Raw genomic sequence first — 22,012 nt, 5'->3', positions numbered from 1 at the left:
GGATTAGCAAGGGTGAAAATTGAGACTACTGGCTCCCAGACAAACAGCACAGGACAGAAACCATGCCTGTATCTTAGGGAGGGTTTCCTCTCTGCTTTCAGTGAGTCACGAAAGATTCATTTCTGAGGTGAGCTTTGAGTCTTACCGATAATTTAGCATGAGGAAAGTAACTGGTGCAATTTTACCTCCTACTTCTCTGTGTAAATGACTAGACAGACACCAGGTGTTCACTTGGACTATCATGTTTGCCTGAAAATTGTCACCTTCCTTGTCAACGCATCAGTTCCAAAAATCATACATGATAACTGCAGTAATAGGAATGTTCAAAATCCCAGTTTGTGCTCCCATCCCAGCAGAGCTCCTGAAGATCAGGGTTCAGTCATGCTGTGTTCTCTGCAGAGCCTATACTGTGCTGAGCACCACTAATTCCTCATTTTGAGAGCACAACTTCTTTTCCTTCATATGGAAATTGTACCAACATAAGAATGAGGAGTTAATTTGATGGAGGTACTGGACAAGACAGAAATGGATACAGGAAAGTACTGCAAGGGACTAACCATTGTCATTAGATGTGAGCTACATGATAGCTACCATTAGCTATAATCTACATGAAGCTAGCAGGTAGGGTTTGAATATTTTCACATCCTTCCTGCTACTTCCATATCAATGTAACAAAAATTGCTGGACACATTTTCTCCTGGGGAATAGACACAGATAGCTGTGGTAACACTCTGCCTCTAGGGATTTCCTTCGGCTCAGGTAGGGTGTGTCCCTTCTTCAATCCCCAGAAAGACAGAAGTGAGACATTTTGAGGGATGCCATGTATACTTGTTGCCACCAGACCCAATTCTATACTTAGAATTGCTGCCATATGGTGTTTTTCTGTCATGAGGATACCTCTCTTTCATGATTTTCTTGCCAGAGCACTGGCAACAACCATGCAGTCCAGCCTTTTCTTTCTCTAATAAATACACCAAAACCCATCTGAATGCTCCAGAATTCAGGCATAATGTCCTTACCCTTGATTTACCCTTCTTAGATTGTGTGATAGAATTGAGCTGAAGTGATGTTAGAGACCCCAGCCGCAGCTGAAGGTCTTTCTCTTGGCCCAGATGTTGGTAGTAGACAGGTATCAAATTGCCCTCCTATAATCCCCCATAAGAGGCTGATAGGTGTGGGATCACTAAAACCTGAGCAAGTCAAGAACTGATCCATTCCTAAAGCAGGAAAGGAGATACAGTACATTTTCCAACAGTCTGAATACTCACTTCATGTTTTCTTGTAAAATCAGGACAACAGCTTTCTTCTGAGGGCTGCTAGCAGAAAATGATTATTGCAAAACTAGGATGGGTCTCTGAGCACCACTGCCAGGATGACACCTATACTTCATCCAGCCTTCACAGTAACGAGTGAGGCTTTCATGCTCTATTGCACACATGTTCCACTGTCTATTATAAACTGAAACATTTGCAATACTGCCCAAGCCATAGAAATCACTGACTGCTTCTCTTTTTTTTCTGCAACATTCATATGGAGCCATGGAAAGCAGGGACTGTATATTCATTAACAATAAAGAGCTAGAGAGATCTGATTGTAACACACATTCCTGCTCCATTATACTCCAAGACATCCAGTCAAAACCTTTGCCCATCCCCAATCAGTTTGTTTTCCTCTTACCTCCCTCCTCAACAACACAACACAACACTCCTTCCTCACATGGATACTAGTCCCAACTGGGTCAAAGAAACCAGGGCCTTCCAGTGATCTCACTTGGCAGTAGATCTAAAATCCAGTGTGTGGTCTCTCCTAGGGTGGCAGAGGGAGGCTGCTGGCTGTGAGTATAGCACACAGCTGCCTGTGCCCTCCCCATGAGCAGCTGCCACACAGGCAGCCTGCAGAGGCTGTGCCAGCCTGGCACAGCCAGGACATGCTGACTGTCTGTGTGTGCCCAAGCACACGGGAACCTTGGGTGCTGCAGCCTGCACTATAGCTCAGTCTGGGCCATGCTTACCAATTTACTTTCTCTCTGTGAGCTGAATCTGGTCTTGCTGACAAAAGTGGAAACTGCCATTAGCAGGCAATACAGACAGATACTCTTTTCTTCCACAGGCTTATTTCCCCAGAGTTTAGTGAGAACATAAGTGGCTCACGTGCCAGCTGTGCTCAAAAGAGCCACCTCAAACACTTCTGTCCCTGCACAGAGAGCTTTGTGAGGATGCTATCTAAATCAATCCAACTAAGGTACAGATGGGCTTGCATCATTTCACCTTGTACTCTCCTCTGCTGCCTGCCTGCCCTTCAGTCATATGCTGAGGAAAGTCATGTTTACATTCCACCCCTTTTTCAAAAGTCTTTCATAGAAATTACATTCTCAAGCTTCCTATCCTGTTTACATAACAGTTTACTCCATTTGGGGAGCAAGAAGCAGATTTCAAAAGGCATAAACAAGAGTGAGGTGCCCACATTTTTTTTAATGTTAGAGAGTTGGTTTCTTTACATCTGGATCTCCACTGCCTGTCCTAGGAGCTAAGACAGGAGTCAACTGGTGATGTCAGAAGGACAGGCTTTAACATGCAGGGTACTAGACTGATTCTCCTGTTCCACAAGGATTTGCACAGTGGTAATCAGAAGGGATGACAGTTACTTACAGAGATGATATGTCCTTTCAAGCCATGTGCTGAGTCTGCACACTCAATAACAGCACTTAGCTGTGGATAGCCTACTCCTGTCTTAATCCGAGTGGTACACACAGAACCTAGACAAGAGAACAAGAGGAATAAACATAGCCCATTAGGATGACAGAAAATATACAGTAAAAATGTGCTTCAATCAGCATTATTTTTCTCTCAAGAAGTCTCTATTGCTTATGCTGGCTTCTCACAGATAAAAGAAGCACATGGGAACTTGAGTTCTGAAATGCTCTCACATCACTTTACAGGAGCTGTAGCTGAGAAGACTAATGTTCCCCTTTTCTTCTCCAGGGCTAGTCCCAGTTTAGCTCTCATCAGTAATACTTCTCAGTGAGTGAATTACTGCATCACAAGAAAGCAAATCTGACTGAGGTGCCTAGGGAAGGGACACAAAGACCAGAATCACAACCCATGAGACTCAGCAGCAGCATTTATTACCTGAATATTTCTTCTAATAAATATTTATATCTCTTTTCTGCATGTTTAAAGAAGTAATTCTCTGATAAAATCTGTGCTTTTTTTTTTTTTTTTGCAACAGTTTTTCCCATCTTTTGTTTAGTACTGTAGGCAGAAATATTTGGTTGACTGCAATTTTGGAGAATATAAAAAGATCAGCACATAGCATTTAAAAAGTGAGATAAGTAATCATCTGAAAGCTGTATAGTACAACATCAAGGGAAGTATTTGAACTATATCTTATCATTGAACTATATTATTTATATACATACATTGAGCATGCATATATGCATTGATAAAAATAAAGGTGTTCATATATATGTATATATACATACCAATTTAATTACAGTTCAACATAGCAACATGGCTATAGACCTTTTGGAATACCTTATCTATTTTTTTTCCTCAAATTAAGAGTCAAAATGAGGACTTGCCAGTCTAGGTCCTATAACTTAGGATAGAGACCAAAAAGATCTGCATGATAAAAGAATTTCAAAACAGATTCTATATCAAATGCAGTGAAATCTGGATCCTTTCACTCAGCTGATATGCAGGCATACTCAAGCTACCAGTAAAACAAAAGTTACCAAAGATCCTTCAAAGAACTGACAAAGTGAAAACACTCAGAAGAATTACTGCAAAATAGTAAGAAAAATATTTTTAATATAATTTTTACAGGACTTGTATTTTACAGTGTATGTAATGTTTTATAATAAATCACTGCTGTTTTCCACAGGATAGATCATTATCTAGAAAAGAGACTCAAGATCTGAGGAAGGAACATTTGTTGCTTGTGGGTTTGCATGGTCGACTTGTAGAAATCTGTTCAGGAAGATCTCCAGGGAGGACTATACAGCATTTACTGGTATTTCCATGTTTAAGGCTACAAACTATAATAATTCTTCTTTTAAATCTGAATTTGCCCATGAAATCTCTGTTGTTTATTCTTGAGGTATTCTGCAGTATTTATTGTTTGATACCTTCCTGGGCACAACTGAAAAATTTGTTACATAATTTACTCTGCTCCAGTTATTCATTCATGGACTATAACTATGTGGCACTCCAGAGTAAACAATCTGCCTGCACTGCACTGGCTGATCACAGCTATACTGTCAGTGGCATTTGTGTTAGCCACTTTAAAATCTAGCCCACATATGGTGACTCCAGCAGCAGTCTAAGAAGAAAATAGCAAGAGAAGGAACATGTGAAAGAAGGCACAAGGCAGTGTTGCCAGACAACAGTATTAGGGAAGGAAAGATAGGGAAAACACTGTAAGAAGTTCAGGGTCCTCTTGTTTATCCATGGAAATGTTAGACTGATATATTAGAGTGCATGTAAGTGCATGTGAATGCATTAATGTAAAATTTTAATTCCCAGGCAATAGTAACAGGTAGAGGCAAAGTTCTGTATTTCACAATTGATGCCATTTCATCTTTGAAGACAATGACAAGGATAACAGCTTCACAGAAGACAAATCATAAAGCTATTCAGAAACCCATCTTTCCCTGACATAAGTGAACACTTGAATCCTTTGAGCTTTAGCTCAAATGGCTCACCCTCTTTTCAAAAGGCTGGAAAAGTGCTCCCAAATACAACACGTTATCAGTGATAATGCCAGGAACTCAGGCAGCTCAGTGCTTCCAATAACAGGCTTCTTCACTGACTGAAGGTGCAATATGCAACACTATGCAGTATGAAACACTAGCACCCTGTGTATTTCTTAAACACACTGTGTGCAAGCTCACTGGTACTTTATTGACCTGAGTGGGTCTTGGCATTCTTACAGGCAAGAAAACAGCATTATACACTTGTTCCATCTGGCCAACTCCTCTACCAATGGTACCAAAAGCCATCCTTATTTGACTTACCTGGTCCAATACCCACTTTAATAATATCTGCTCCAGAAATAATAAGTTCTTCCACCATCTCTCCTGTCACCACATTGCCTGCCTAGAAAGAAAGAACAGTATCACATGTACAGGAAATTTCAAGACTACTGCAGTAAAGACAAGAGATGATAATGCAAAGTTTTATCCAGAGCTTTTACAAGTTGAACTATACAGAGTATGGAAGAATATAGCTCACCATACTGTCACTTGGACATGCCACCAAGACTAAACCAGTTGTACAGGTAAATTCTCCAATCAAATGAATTTAACAATTAGTCCAGTAAACCCTGATCCTTAGCATTCCATCAGAAGATCTGCTTTGTCATCCATTCCCCTAATCCTTACTCAGAGGCTCTCAATCACATAATCCCTAATCAAAGGGCTGTTCTTCTCTCTTATATACAGTGAACTCCTCCACTTCTCCTGTCCTACCTATCTCTCCTGAACAGCCTAGAAATCTCTATGCCTTTTGCCTAACTCACTTTGCAGGAAGAAGTTCAGATCTTATTTAAAATACTGGAAAATATCTTTATCCTTTAGGATTCAGTATTTTGCCTGCTGAAAGTAAGGCACTATTCTTCTAATATTGTGCATTGGTGCCAAAATTAGTATGTACATACAGACTATATAATTCTGAGCATTTATACCATATACACATTTGGTTGTGGTGATGCCACTGGTTAAAAACAGGGGTTTGGTTTCCTCTGCACGACCTTTGTAGAGATACAGAGAGCATGCTGCTTAGGGTGCCATCTTCTTTGAAAGCAGTTCTGAATTGGTTTGTGTTCTTTACCATATTGTTCCTTGCACTTCAATAGCTCTTTTCCTCCTTTTGCCTACATTGTTATCTTTGCTGAAAGTGCAGGCTGCTCTCTCAGCCTTTGTCTTGCTTCTTCTAAAAAATTTCTTCTATTAGCTCTCACCTAATCAATTAATCTTTGTTTGCCTTCACCCCAGACTTCCTTGAAGTCGTACCAAACAGATCTTTCTTGAACCTGAGGAATGAGAACTATCCACAGTGGTGCAGGAGAGTTCTCACCAAAGCTTTGCACAATGCTTGCCTTTTCTATGGAAATGCCTGACACACAGGAATGTGTTTGCCTGTGTCACACTGGTGGCCCACAGTCACCTTATGATCCACTCATGCCTCCAGGAACATTTACCTACTCCAAATTGTAGCACCAACTTGTAGAATTGCCCCTGATACTGTGTTACCTATTCCTAGAGTAAGGTTTTTCACATGTGAGTTATTGAGGTAGGGGCCCTCTTCTATCAGAGCTTCAGCTGGGTATGAGGCATGTAGTAACATATCATGAGACAGATTTTTCTGGTCCATGGATGCTGTGAATGCAGAGAATGCCAGTGTGACAAAATTGATGATACTTTTAATAAAAGAATCTACAAAACAACCTTCTAGCACACACTTGGTAATTGGATTGCAAAACTGGTGCAGCAAGTGCAGAGAGCTGCCAGTCTTTTCCTATTCAGTAAAAGAAACATTTTGATGCAAGCTTGGTGTGACAAGACAGGCCCTAGCGTGCGTCCAATTGTGGATCTGATGGATGAGCAGTCAGAGTGAGGCTAGAGATTAATTCCCTTGCCAGGAGTATCCTCTGTCCAGATGATTTTCAGGGAAAAGACAGTCTTCAAAATCAAAGAAAGATTTCAAATGACATTTGAATCCTATTCAAAGGAGATTTATGAGCTAAAACCTACGCTTTGAGTTACATCTGAAAACAAACTGTTAGCCAGTGCATTTTCAGACCCCGCTTTCCTCTCTGCAAAGGGCTGCACAAGACAAATGAATGCTGACATAGCACACGCTGAACTGACTCACTACAGCTGTACTAATTGCATTCCCATACTCTGAGGGAACATTGTACGGGAATGCAATCCTATAAATTGCACCCACAATTTAAGAAAGTCATGAAGGTCTTTGAATGTGCCAGAAGAAGGTAGTAAAGCTGGTGATGAGACAAAGGCAGTACTGTGGGGAGTGGCAAGGCATGGGGTTCATCTAGCTTGGAGAGAAGGTGGCCAAGGGGTGACCTCGTTGCTCCCTACAGCTTCCTGAGGAGGGGAAGTGGAGAGGGAGTTCTGTGGCTTGTCTCATGTCTACAGAACATTCCTAACTAGAAAAGCTGCACAAGATAAACCTCCAGTTTTCCACATCACCTGTTTTGCACTTCTACAAAAGACAGGCTATTAATTTCTGGAGATCTGAATTTAGATCTAAAGATGTTGAGAAAACCTCTCACATAATGATATTGCAGGACTTAGCAAGTGTTTGTAACAGTACTGATAGGGGCAGAGGAGGAGGCAAATTCTGAAGTCCTTACTTAGTACGCTTTTATTCAAATATAACTACTGCTGAAGTCAACAGAAGGGTATCCAGGGAACACTGGACAAGGCCTATTCTCCACTTACTGATTTCTGACTCCTATTTCAACATTTATTTATTTTTACTGAATTTTGCTTCCATTTTTTTATTAGTCTGAAACAGCTGACAAGCCACCACCTGAAGCACTTATAAAAAACAATGACAATATCAAGCAGCAATTTGTGGTCTATGATACAGGACCACTTAACTTTGCTCAAAAGAGCATGATATTGATTAAAAATAAAACAAAATAGAACAATCAGGAAATAAAGGATATATAACAAGTACAGTGTTTCAGCTAAGTGCTGCTTCCTTTCTGCTCAGTGGTAATCTGTTATACTAAGTGCTGTACATTCCAAGGTGGGGTGATGGAGAGTGTGCCACTCAGGATATGAAGGAAACAGTTTATCTTAGAAGGCAGATGACTACCTGTTCTGTATGACACACACCACATTACAACTCAGTGAAATACTGGAATACATTCAAAAGATTCATAAATAGGAAAGATCAGGTATTTGAGTCAGTGGTTCCATGAGATTTGGGATCAAATATGTATTTAACTTAAACAGCAGTGTCTTCTTACTAGCAGAACATAGAGGGTTGTCAAACTGTCTCCTCAGAAATGCTAACCAGACGTTTACTGTTAAGTTACTGCTAGAAAATGTTGGAACTGCATATGTTGGTTCAAAATGCTCATCCTAGCAGGGAAAAGCACTTATGTCCCCAGCATACATTTTTTCCTGGAATGCATGTACACATATCACTGATTTCTGTCTTTCTGAATCTGCAGATCCTTAACAAATTTTCAAGGAAGGCATGGAGCTCTACATAGCAGACTTCAACCTGCCAATGAGAGGCTTGCTTCTTTTAGGTCTGTTTTGCAGACCCCAGAGAGCACAAAAAAAAAACACTATGAGAGATGCACAGTTATCTGTATGTGAAGAGACCCCAGTATGACAGCTGAAGGGAAATCAGTTTACTCACATCCAGCTGAACTGTGCTTTACTGAAACCAATGCTTGCCTAACCACTGATACCAGTATTTTAGCTGAACTGAGGTAAAGGGGCTTTTGAAGTCCCTACTGGTATGGTAAAGGCAGAATACTTCAACTTAAAAAGATCTGAAAAGGTCAATATGAAAAGACAGACTACAGAAATGAAACCCTCTTAAAATTTACTTAAAAGAATAGAACACAGTTGGAATGTGCACAGTGAAGTCACTACAGACAATACACTTTGTAGTGTGTTTACACAAGTAGTCAGAGAACATAGCAATTGGTACTATTATTGTGTTGTACCATCACTCAGTATAAGGTTTCAAGTGAATACCACCCTGGATCATTCTAGCACTATCCAGGATGACTGAACTGTGGGTCAATCCTGAGGAAAATCCTGGCCTCAGAAAAGTCAAAGGGAGTTTCCCTACTGGCTTTAATGAGATCAAGATTTTACTTAACAGGATTATAAAGACTATGGCTTCTCTGACAGAGATACAAAATTAGTGAACACAGTAGGGCAGTGCCTCTGAATTTCAGTCAGGCATTTGATACTGTGCCTCATGAAAGCCTGCTATAAATATCAACTCATACTGCCTAAGACAGGAACACTGCTGCACTGATTGAAAGCTGCTGGCAAATGGCAATGGATGGAGCTGGGGAGAAGTGTCTATGACAACAGTTCTCAAACTTTCTTCTTGTATCCTAGAAGGAGAGCACAGTCTGTGCCTCCACATTATCAGGAAGACGGCCAAAGGACACTTCCCACCCACGAAAGCAAGGGGTGCTTAACCATGAGATGGAGGGAGATGCCCTTTGCAAGGCTGAGCCATACCCAGTGGGTGCTTGCACTCAGTACTGTGCCTGACCTAAGAGGCTGAGCAGCATCACCTTACCCTGTCCTGGGATCCTGTTTGGCCCCTGTCCTGAGACTCAACCCTGGTAGACATGCCACAACTGAATTTACTCTGGTGTGTGTTTCAGGGATGAACTGGGAGTAGTCTGCATGGCTTTCTCTGACTGAATCCTGCCTCTAACTATGGCTCAGAAAAATTCTGCTGACTCTAAGGAGGAGCAACAGTTTCTGGCTCCTGCGGTTCCCCTCTGCTTCTGCTTTGCAATTCTGCTTGTCTCCTTCTCTGGCTCCCATCTTATGGGTGCTACTGTATCTCCAAGTGTGCTCCTGCCTCAGTCTTTCTCCTGACACACTTTCTGCTCCTCTCAGGATTGCTCTTCTGTAATGAGCAAAGGAATATCAATTAAAAAAAAAAAAAGGATAAAAACTTGGCAAATGTTGCTGGCAAAGGTAACTTTGCTTGTAAAGACTTTCAGGGTGATGGAATAACCCTAAAGGCTTTGATCCTCCATCATGAATACTGCCTAAAGGTTTTCTTTAGACTTGAGCAAGCGAGCACAACTGATGAACATAATGCTGTGCAACAGCAAAACACCCCAATGGGTGATCCTCCTCATGATCTTCCTGGTGCTGGGAGGCATTTGTGAGACACTCAGAAGACTTAAATACTCCTTCTTCCCCCATTTCCAACCTGATGAGGGATTTAAGACAAGTCACGTTGTACCTTTGTGCCCCTGTTTGTCTTCCCTACCCTTTATATTCTATGGAGAAACTGATCTTCTTTGTAAATTAATACAAAATGCAGCAGTATTGAAAAAACCTTGTGTCAGAACCAGGCAGAACAAAAAAAAAGGTAGCGTGATTATAAAAGTAAGTATTTATAAAGACAGAAACATGTATTTGAAAGGCTGTTACACAAGAAGCATTCTCCATCTGCAGGGGAGTATTGGCCACAGAGAGTACTACATTAACCACATCCCCTTTCAACCTCACAGCTGAACCCATTACGTGGCCCCCAGGGAACACACATTCCCTGAGATCCAGGGTTGGGTTACTGTTATGTATTGCACTGCAGCTGACTGTGGAATGAATAGTCATGCTGAGGAAAGCAAACAAGACAGCCTGCAAGGTCCTGGAGATCACTTTCAGCTAGGAGAAAGCTTCTTTATTTTTATAACTCCTATTTAAGTTAACTCTTTTGTTTGAAAGCCCCAACAGCAGAGAACATATTGCAGGCATAGAACAGACACATCAAAGCAGTTGGAACAGGTAGCAGCAGGATGTGTCTTCCAGATTACCATTAAAAGAAGCCTAGACCAGCTCCTGCATTTCAGCCAGGAACAGCTTCAAAAGGCCACTTTGGCACAGAATGTGAATTCACTTGGAAGCAGGGCAGAGATGGGTGTCTCTAGTTGAATTAGAGACCTTCAGGGACTGAACAGACTCTGGAGGATTTGGAAAACTGAAGGTTTCTGAACATCCCAAGTTTTTTAGCATGCTTTTAGGAGTGGAAATCATTGCTGAGCAGATATGAGAAACATAAGCCATATTAAGCCACATTCAGAGAAAGGAACTACAACCAGAGAAGGCAACAGAATAGGTTAGGGCTGCTCAAGCAGGTGGTGCTGTCAGGACAATGAGACCTGAAGTAACGATAAACTTAGCCACAAAATCAGAGACTAGGAAGGCAGCTGAACAGACGTGGAAGGTGTATGAGACTGGCCTAAGGACCCTGGACTAAAATCTGGGGCTGATACCTGACTTTGACATTGACCTCTCTGCCTTCTGGGAAATTCATCTTGGTTGAGTTCCCTCCTCAGTCAGCAATCTGTGGGGAGGTGGAGGAGGGCATGACACACAATTTTCTTTCCACTCCTGACAGAGATGATCTTTGGGTTTAACTATGTAATTTAAACTCCCTCCCACAACTCCTCAAAGACAAAGACACTGGAGTAATCATGTCACTAGAGACAATACTTCAGACCCTAAACAAGGAAGCAGTTTCTTCCACCACTGCAGTGAACACGAAGCAGAAAGCTCAGAAGGCCCACATTTATCATTTCATAGTTCCAAAATCTCTCTCCAAAGACATGTGAAATATGGTCATACCAAAATGGTTCCCACCTCTCCTGGAAGCTGTTGAAGAATGCCTATTCATCAGTCTATGATAACCCAGATTGCAAGAAGCATTCCAGTTCACTTAGTTTTCCATCATTCAGAAGGAAGAACACTGCCTTCCTCCAACATGGGAGAAAGGAATGCATCCTCCTCTGAGCTGCTTGAACATGTTATTCTTTATTGAACCACAGGAGAATGCACATTTAGGAACATTCTCACGTCACATTAACTTTACATGCACGAACCTTTATCTCTGGCATGTGCTGCCTGAAAACACATTTTTTGTTGCACTGGCTTGAAGAAAGGATGGTAGCCTCATTACAGAGCTGCTTCTTGTTTGAGGATTTCTGCTTATCTCATGGAAACAATTTAGACACATTTCTTCAAGAGCCCTGGGAAAGCAGCAGTAGTGCACTGCTGCAAGGAGTTCCATGTCCATGCAAACACCCTATTTTTAGTGCAAAAGGGCTCAAGGAAGCATGGAATTAGTACTCTGAGAGGGAATAGTAACATCACAGAAAGCATGAAAAACACTGAAAAACATCATGAAAAAAACTGACTGCTTTTCTCCTTGACAATACTGTTCACAACCACCCAACATCCCTCTCCTTCTTATCACAGGCAAGGATCAGTCTGCATTGAGCTGTTTTCATATACTGATCTAGAAGCCACTGGCCCCAACTGGCCAAAAATGCTGGCACGTTTCCACAGCAAACCTCTGCTTGGAATCACCAAAATAAACATATACACTTAATGACTAGAGGTCTCATCTAGTGTGGGAAGGAGGACATGAGCAGGAAAAGAAAGAACTGCATCCACCCAGTCCTTCATGCCAACAGCTGTATCAGAGCACATGCTAAACATTCTCACAGAAATCATCAGCAATGGTAGATGGACAATGACAAACTGTTATTAAACATCCTTCCTTACTTCCCTTCCTTCTCTAGCCTCTGATGCCTACCAGTCTAACTCTGGATCCTTTTCCTGGACAGAATTCACACACACACATCCTCCACCCTTTCTACACACTTACCATAATGGTGTGATGTGGGAACAGGGCACGGACGGACTTCACAAACTCCACAAAATACTCTGAATAGCCATTTGCCACATCCAGGCAGATGTATTTGATAGCTGGAATGGCCTCTAGAATACTTGTTAACTTTTTCAAATCATCTTGTCCACTGCCTGAGCTTGCTGCTACATGCTAAAAAAACAGAGAGAACAAAACAGAGTAGTAAGTTGCAAAAACTGAAATAAACACACACAATTTGTATGTCTTTTCCTGCATAGTCTTGGCAGGATTTGTGCTGGTAACTAGTGAAAAATCACACCATGCAATATGAAATAAATACCTTCCTGAGGAAAATCAGTGGGCTATTTTTGTCTTGTTTAAATGATATAAAAGAGAGGTAAATTAGCATTCCAGCATTCATTCACAAGTGGATTGTCACAGGCATATATAATCATCTGAGATCAATCAAGGTTCAACCATACTCATATTAACATGAACACAGATGAAGCCCTAACTAGGTATATTTCCAACAAGTTAGAGAGGCAAAATCTGGGGCACTGTTAGAGAGTAAAATCTGGGTCTAAGTTCACAAAACATTCCTGTGATCTACAGAATCACAGAATAGTTTTGTTTGAAAGGGTCCTCTGGAGATTTTGTTGTCCAATCCCCTTTCTCAAGCAGGGTCAGCTACCATTGAAAACAAGCAGATTTCTTCTTCCTTTGTCTTCCAGTGAGTTCTTTCCAAAAGAAAAATAGTTTCCACAGCTGTTGGCCTACAAAAACTCTGCAGAAATCCAAGGTCACAGTGCAAGTCACTATTTCATCACTATAGGAATGAGATCCTATTCCAGTCATTATGTACCTCAAATAAGTTTGGAAGTGTTCAGTCACAGGACATTCCTGGGACCACTTTCTACCCTATGCTGGCATATAAGTAATCCTCATTGGCTGAAGTGCTAGGCTCACTTTCAGACAACTCTGTAACCAACAACCTTTTTAATATAATTCTAAAATGTGCCACAGGTAAAGATGCAACACAGCTGTGAGGTATTCTCTTCTATACCAGGAAAGATCAAAAACTGAACTTTGAGCAGGAAGGGGAGATAGTCAGGCACACTTAACAGTGCCTCTCCTGGTACAGGGGCCTGCCAGAAGAAAAGAAGCCTGAATGCAAGAGAGTCACAACTTAAGTCAATGTTTAAATTTACTAAGTACAATGGCTCAGGCTAAGACCCTGTGAACAAGTGGGAAAGCACAGCCAGGAATAGCACAAAGTGACCTCTGGTGCAAGAAGGTAAGAGACATGAGCTCTGACAAATTTCAATGCTTGGGCCCAGCACCTGGGCCCCTCCAGCCTGCAGACTCCAGATCCCCTTGCACACCTGATGGCAAAGACTTGGCCTGGCACAAGGGTGTGCAGGGCCAGCCTGTGGTTGGGTTACTTGAAATTATTCACACTGGTGAACTACCACAGCTCCCAACAGCAACAGAAGCACAGCACTCATACCTACCCCCAAGTATTTCTTTCTTCTTACTTCAGGATGCTTTTCTGTTTCCATTCCAGGTATATATAAACTTTGCTTTTTTGCAACTTAATATAAGCACTTCCATGACTAACATAGTTCTTCTTTTAAATCAGGACAAGCCACTTCCCTTGATGAATTTAAGAACAGCAAATATCTTCATTCCCCAAAACCTCACTCGACAACAGTATTCCCAAGAGACTCCAGTGTATGTGAGTTCAGAACAAAGCAATAAACCACAATAATTTACAGTAGAAAAATGTACCTCAAGGCATTCTGGGTGATTGGCAGCAAACAGTTTCCATTCTTCCAGAGAATAATGCTTGTGAATTGCAGTGAACATTGCATGCTAGCAAAAAAGCAAGAGAACTGATATTAATGTCCGAGTTAGTAATTTTTCCCTCAGCTGCAAAATAAGCCATTGCAAAACCCCCTTTTAAGTATAGGCTCATCCTGCCTGGAAAAAAAGAGTAACAATGAATAACAGACCAGGCAACTGTAAACAGCTCTTCAAAAGCAACTTGGCATACTCAGCCAACCTTTCAGGACCAGGTTTATGATATGTTTATTTTAAATGCAACAGAGGCTCATTAACTTAGAAAGTGCTACAACTCTATCTCATAACCTAAATTTCAAAACTTGTCAGCTAATATTTTTTCTTCTGGCAGGGAGCACAAAGGGACCTCAAAAACTAAGCTCTAGAAGCTCTACCAGAAGCTGAGCTACACCCAAGATGGAAGCTTCCCAACATGGAAGCATCTCCACTGAAACTTTCTCGTATCAGGAGCCCTGTTTGTGGTAACTGTGTTGTTGTAAAAGCACACCTGCTTTTTCTTATTCTGGAGTTTTGAACTCAAGTTCCCCCATTCTCCAACAAACTTAGCTGAAAATTAACAAAGGCTGCTCATTGTCACCCAGCAGCTTCCCAACTGTTGCAGAAATGAGACTTAAGACTTACTTTTGCCATAACCACAGCCATTTCAAAAGTCCCCACAGTGTCCATGTTTGCCACTATAATGGGAATTCCTGTGTATGTCTGCTTGGAGTTACGGAAGGTGAAGGTGCGCGTGAGGTCGACCTGCAGTGAAGAGACACGCATTCCTTTGAGTAACTGATTGTAATCTTACACCAGTTTTGCCACAGATTTCAGATACAGCACATTTAGACACAGCTTCTTGGTTTTCCTCACATTTCCTGTTCCTTTTGTTCCACTATTACATCTTTTATTTTTAATATTTAACAACTCTGCCTTCCAAATAAGAAAAAAAATTCAAAATGTGTTCTGCATTAAATAGAGCTCTTACTTAAGAAAAAAAAAAATCAAAATAAAATTTTAAAAAGAGAAAGAACAAGGCAGAAGGGTTTGGAAAGAAAGGACAATGAGGGGGGCTCCGGGTTATTGTACACAGAAGTAACCTCAGCTGTTTGTATGGCTGCCTGAGAATCTCAAATTGAAATCTTAACTCCACAGAAGTCAGAATTTCAACTACCTCTGTCTCCAAGGCACAGAGGACTTTACTATATTGTCAATTACCTTAAAGACTGGGACAAAGTATGCTCTTTTGGTCATGGTTACCAGCACTCTTGCCATACAATATGAGCAATCATACCTTGGCTTGCTAAATCAAGAAGCTGCTAGTTTCTAAGTTAGTGCCTTAAAACCTTCAAAGTTTTTTCTTCTTCAGCACCTTCAAATGATCATGGTAACATCAGGCATTTTTTTTCCTTACATCTGCAAGAGGTATTATCAAATTAGATCAGTTCCCACTGGCTTACTTAGGATCTTCCTACCTAGGGGAAAAACTCTCAAAAGGGGAAAAAAAAAAAGAAATGTACACCTCTAAGATATTAGAGTTTCGTCTCTAGCAATAATGAAGGCTCTTTCTGTTTTCACTAATCCTCACTGTAACTTTATCCTGGTAATATTTGGAGACCTGAAATAAACTGAAATCCATCACGAGAAAGAAATTAACAGAAAAAATACAGAATTTTTTTACTATTCAATTAAAACACATTTTGAGTACTTCCAAATTGCAGGCTAGACTCTGATTAATACTGTGAGGAATTTATTACTGATTTGTATAAGAGAAAGAACTTGGTGCTTTAGTGATAAACTGTGAATCAGGTTCTCATATAAGCTGTAAAGTGAAGGGTCACTTTAGCAAACAAGCTAAGATACATCTTAATGGAGACTCTCCCTTCTCCCATTTACTATCAGAGCTCTAATTCTCCAGCCATCATGGCTGACAAACCATTTTTACAGGAATTTTAGCTGCAGCTAACATTAGAAAGTAGTATGAAGATAAGTATGAAATTTAACTTACTTTACTCCCTCTTTATACAATGTATTAACTAGAACCCAAGGGGAGGGGGGAAACAAGAGTATCCCACAACCAATTCCACACAGATACCAGCACCAGAACCACTGCCTTACAGTTTTACAAATGAAAAACATCTCTTTCAAGGGAAAAACATCTTTTTCAAAGGAACTTCAGAAAGGAAAAGAATTATGTTTCAGAAAAGACATCAAAATACTGAAAAATAGATACAAGGCAAGAACTTGCCTTGTAATTTTCAGTCCTTCCCACCTTTAGCATCTCCAATATCCCATAGCAATAAGACAAATAATATGTTGCATAAAAACTACGACCTTTGCCTGTGCTTTTTCTTGTTTTATGAGAGACAATCAACAGCCACTACCCAGTTTCACCTTTTCCATTCCACTCCTCACTTTATGGACTTGCAGTATATCTTTCACAGCTAATTCTTCTCCATACTAAATTATCCTGGCATGTTTAGCTTCTTCCTCATGTGGAAATCAGTCAGCATTGCTGATCATGCTGGCTGCTATTCTCTCTACCTATTTGAGTAAACTGCTGTTCCTGTAGTCTCACTTAAATTAAAAAAAAAAAAAATTAAATTAACCACTTCCTACGGGACACTTGCCTGGTGAACTTGCAATGGCCAGAGTGCATGAGTAAGCCCAGGCAAGGCAAGAACAGGCTGTGTTAGTACCAAGACCCCACAGACAGATAATGCTGCTCTCACTCACATCTTTGCTCTAACCAATTTCTATATTTGAATTCAAGCATCACATTTTCTGGTATCTTTTCAAAAGGATAAAAGCAACCATGGGAAATGAAGACAGTGAAAGGAATCAGAAACGAAGTACCAACACAGCAAACCTACAAGATCCACAAACATCCCAAATTCTCTCTCTAGGAAGCTGACTTAACTCTAGTCACTGCATAAAAAGCTGTCCTTGCGTAAAACGAGGCATTTGCACCGGAGAAGCAGACGCTTCCCGATATAAGCTTCAAAGCAGCAGCTTGCTGGGTAACAGGCACTGTAGTATGCTGCCTCTGTTCCTCTGCCAGAACTATTTATTTATATTCTTGTTTTGAAGCAGACTGGGGCTGTCCATTTCAGATCTGGCTCTCGCAGACTGTTTATCCCTGTTGCCACAGCCTCAGTGATGGTGTCCAATTTCTTAACCTTCATCGGTTTTCACTGACCCCCTCATGACACGCACTTTTTCTCATCTGCAATGTTTTAACAGTTCATCATAGACACCCGTTACAACCCTGCCATATCAGCTCAAGTTCCTCCTATCATTTTCCCTTCCCAGCAGCCCTTCTCTCCACAGCCTGCACCCTGCTAAATATACAGAACACTGCGCTTGAAGGAGCCATGTGCCTGCCACTCACCCGGTGGAGCACAGCTCCACCTGTTTGCCGGGCCAGCAGTGAATTATAAGGAGGGATCCATAAGTCCCCAAGCAAATGGCTTGGAAGTGCCCACAGGCTTTATGTGCAGTAATCGTACACAATAAGAATTACTCAGCCGAGACACTGTTCATCATAAATTAAAAATTACTTGCCAGAGGCCAACTTTCTACTGAGGGCCTCTCACACCTTATTGAGGGCAAAGAAATTTTGCTTAGTTGTTGCCCTCAAAATCTCTGGCCATGGGTCCAGAGTAAACACAGCCTCTCTGTTTCACTTTCCCTTTCTATCTCAGTCTCTCTCTCTTACAACTCCACGTCCCCTGGAGAAAACCTTAATCCTCTTTTCATCTCCCAACACAACGTAATTCCTTCTTTAGTCAAACTAAATCCTTTGTTAACCTTGGGGTTGTGTGGGGTAAACGAGAAGGCACCTTCGATCCTGAGGCAGCCATCTTTTATTTTGTGGACGCAATCGGTCCTTATGGGATTGATTTCCCGGGGTCTTTCCCGGCCCCTGATGAGAGAGAACTACAGGACTGTTCCGGCGGACAGTGGCCAGCAGGGACACAGCCCTGGGGAGCTCCAGGGCTCTGCACACGCAGGTCACACGGGGGTCAAACTCCAACGCGGGTGAAACGCACCCAGGTTTGATGTGACTTTCATTAGCACCCCCCATGATGGGGACCCAGCTCGGGGCACCCTGCGCATTGAGAGGCGCTCCCCAACATCTTCGCGTTTATTACAATTTTTTTTTCTTTTTTTTTTTTTTCTTTTAAAGAGCACGCCAGTTCCTCGGTACCAGCACCGCCCACACCCCCGAGGGTGAGGGCATTGCAGCCTGTCAGGTGGCATCACCGGCTGCTGCCGGCCCCAGCTGCGGGGCGGGTAACCGGACACCCGTGTCCTGCAGCGCTGCTGGTTCGCCGCCGCCCCTTCCGAAACCGCAGCTCAGGCCCCGCTCAGCGCCGCAGAGGCACCTGCTAGGAGCCAGCAATCCCCCAGTGCCCCCTTATACTCCATCTTGAGGAGCGAGGGAGGCCAGCGCGGCACCGGCCGCCCCCGACTCCGCCGGGGCTGTGAGGGCATACGCCGCGGACTTCGCAACCCCGGCCCCGTCCTCCCCTCCCGGGAGCAGCGGCATCCCCCGCCACGCAAAGGGCGTCTCGATCCGGGAGGGCATTGCTCCGCTAGACCGGGAATAAAAATAAAGCAGGGGGGAAGGCGGGTTAAGGAAGTTAAGCGTTGAGAAGGGGGGAAGGAGGGAGGAAAGCATGCTGGGTTTAGATGCCCCCACCTCTGCTCTGCTTTTAAGGCTGCTCCTTTTAGGTCTGACCAGGACATCTTTAAAGTCCAGTTTGAGGTCTGCGTCTACCCGGGGCATCTCGCTGGGGTGTCGGGCTGCGGGGGCCGGGGCTGTCCTGGCGGCGGAGGCGGCGGCAGTGGCGGCCCTGCTGTGCTGGCTGCACCGCCCCGCCTGCAGAGCCGAGCCGAGCCGGCCAAAGCCCGCCGGCCGCGCACCGAGCGTATTTATAGGGCGCGGGCACCGGGCCCCATCGCTTTATTAGGCGAGGGCTGTTTTTAGCCGGCCGGCCCCTGCCCCGTCCCCCGCCGCAGCCACCCCCGCCTCTCCGCCGGGCAGCGTGCGGTGGGGGGCAGACGGGGACGCCTCGCCCGTCCGCAACCGCCCCGTGCGGGGCGAGGCGCCGGCGGCACCGCGGCGGCCTTAAGGGCAAAGCAAGGGCAGAGGAAATGGCGCCTCCATGTGACCGAGCGGGCCCGCCGCCGCTGGTACCGGGTGCGGGAGCCCGACCGCGCCGGGCGGACGCCGCGGGGCCGAACGGACATCTTGGCCTGCCTCCCTCCCTCTACCTTCCACCGCCCCGATTGCGGGTTTGCGGCGTTCCCCGACGCTGTAAGGGCTGCTGCAGCGCGGCCCAAGATGCTGTCCCTCCAGCCATATAAAAAGAGACACCGCTTGGTCTAGCTGGGCTGCGGTGGGAATCCCCCTTGCCGGGGTGCTCCGCTCTGAGCGCAAGCCCGGCTCCCTGCCCGGCCGGCACCCGGCGATGCTGAGGCAGAGCTGCGCTCCCCATCGCCCTGCAGAGCTCAGCGGGGCCGGAGCCGCGGTGGCGTTAGAGACGTTGGGAAATGTGCAGCTGGCTGGTCATGGGAGAGCACATCGAGCACAGCCACCTGCAGCTGCCTCAGGAATTTCCTACTTCACTTCGAGAAGTAGCAGGGGGGTTTGTTGGGAGCCTGATTTGTGACTATTTCCCCCATTTGGCGTTAGCCATGATTCAACACACAAGTCACAAACCACTTAGAGCAGCAGGATTGCACAAACTGAGTCCATCTACATCTACTGCCAGAGGGATCAATACAGGGTTACCAGATACCACAAGAGATGACTTCCACAGAAGCTTTAATACTAAAGTCTATTTAATTATGAAGTCAGTGAGTTGTAAGATTTGGACTTCTTTGGAAGATACAACAGCTAAGCCTTGCTAGTGAATGGAAACTGAAGCTTCCTCAGACGCATTGCAGGAGAAGGGAATGCTCTCTCCTTTATCTGAAAGTTGCACGTGTCCGATCAACACCCTGCCTCCCACAGAGCTCTTTTACACCTCTTTGCCTGGGTGCCCCAGATGATCCAGTATGACCAAGCATGAGCCCAGGGCTTCACACAGAAGGCAGAGCATTTGAGTGTTTGGAGATGATGTTCCAGGAGACCCTTGTCAATGTGGGTGTTTACCATGGAGATATTCAGGAAAAGGGACTCCTTATAATTCGTTTGATCTGCGTAACAGAGGCCATTTATTTGGTGTTTTCTCTACAATATAAAGGAGCTACTAAAACTTATTTTTTTCAGATAGACATATGTGCCACTATTTACTGTTAATTAAGAGTACTGATGAGAATGGATCCTGTGGAAGTGGCATGCCTGTAGCAGAGGACTGAGAATGCAAAAAAAAAAACAAATGTAGTCTGTCTGTGCCTGGCACCATGTCTTCCATTTGCCCTCATGGCAGGCATGTGATGCTGAGAAGAAAGAAAGAAGCCACTACATTGCACTGTGAATTCAAAAGGTCAGCACTGTTTTGAAGAGTAGGAGATTGGGGTTAGCAGTGGTATGTGTAAGCCACAGAAAATGCGTGCCTGATGCTGTTTACAATTTCCAGTATTTTAGTCTCCACTCACAGAGCTCACAGTGCTATTTTCCTGCAGATGACAGTATCTGCTAATATCCTATTATTCCCCATGTACACATACCAACAGATTAGTCGGGATGTCTCAGATCAGCTTGAGTGTTCTTTAAAGTTTACAAAGTTTGAAATTCTCCAGTTTCTTACTTCACTACATTTTTTCTGTAGTCAAAATTGTTTTCTTACTGAATCACCTCTGTTTTTTTCATTGTCCTTACTGAATTATGGATACTAGAGGGGACATGATCAATAATCACATTAATATCATAGCCAGAAATGAAGATCACTTCTTGTGTACCTTTGTTATTCCTCTTTATATACCTGCCATACACGTGCCATAAGATCACATATTATCCCTCTGTTATGAAAAAAAAGAACTGTTCATTCAGGCTGTATGCAGTTTAGTCTTCAAGTGCAAATGAGCCATCACTGATATCAAATTTAGCATATGCAAATGATTTGTTACTTTCTTTCAGAGTTCTTTTTTTCTCTACTTCTTTGTTTTATATTTATACTTAAAAGCAGATGGAACAATGCACTCAGAAGAGAACTGCTTAGCCACTGTAGCTTAAAAGACCAATGGCAATGTAGATTTGTAGAATGTTTTTTATACTTGCTATTTTTGAGAAGAGGAAGAAGTGATCATTATAATGCAAGTAGTTACTACTGTGTCTAAAGCCTATTTTATTATTAGCTAGGATTGTTGACCTTGTGGTTTTCATCCTGCTATTGTAATTGTAAATACTCTTGTATGTAATAGTGTAAATTAGTTCACAAATCTGACCTGGTAATGAAGGACATGGAAGAGGCTGAGGAACTCATTGACATCTTCACCTTGGTCTTCCCTGGTAGGATTTTCTCAGGATTCCCAGGCCCCTCAGATGCATCAGAAAATCAGGAGTAGTGACGCACCTTCATAAGAGCAGGATCAGATTACGAGGGGGAAGTCTTCAGGACTACAAAAAGCAAATATCAGACCTGTCTTTGAGAAGAGGAAGAAGGAAGGAGGATCTGGGCTGGTCAGCTTCACTTGAGTGCCTGAGAAGCTGGTGGAGCAAATAACTCTGGAAATCATTTTCAGATTAATGAAGGACAAGAAAGACTGAAGGTAGTTGGCATGAATTTATGATATTAAAATCATGCTCAGCTCACTTTCTAAGG

General features: G+C 43.1%; 1 protein-coding gene across 1 annotated transcript in view; it reads right to left on the bottom strand.

The window, feature by feature from the left end:
- GMPR (guanosine monophosphate reductase) overlaps positions 1-21,508 on the bottom strand; it is a 43,582-nt gene extending 22,074 nt beyond the window's left edge. Inside the window, exons 1-6 of the mRNA XM_079301686.1 lie at positions 18,943-21,508; positions 14,880-14,999; positions 14,187-14,270; positions 12,417-12,590; positions 5,015-5,096; positions 2,649-2,755 (exon numbers count right to left, since the gene is read on the bottom strand). Coding sequence (XP_079157812.1) covers positions 2,649-2,755; positions 5,015-5,096; positions 12,417-12,590; positions 14,187-14,270; positions 14,880-14,999; positions 18,943-19,029 — 654 coding nt within the window. The 5' untranslated portion in view covers positions 19,030-21,508. The remainder of the gene's footprint in view (positions 1-2,648; positions 2,756-5,014; positions 5,097-12,416; positions 12,591-14,186; positions 14,271-14,879; positions 15,000-18,942) is intronic.
- Between the last annotated feature and the right edge of the window lie 504 nt (positions 21,509-22,012).

This window comes from Erithacus rubecula, assembly GCF_903797595.1.
Source record: "Erithacus rubecula genome assembly, chromosome: 3".
In the NCBI taxonomy this organism is placed as follows: domain Eukaryota; kingdom Metazoa; phylum Chordata; class Aves; order Passeriformes; family Muscicapidae; genus Erithacus; species Erithacus rubecula.
This window is presented reverse-complemented; position numbering and strand designations above follow the sequence as displayed.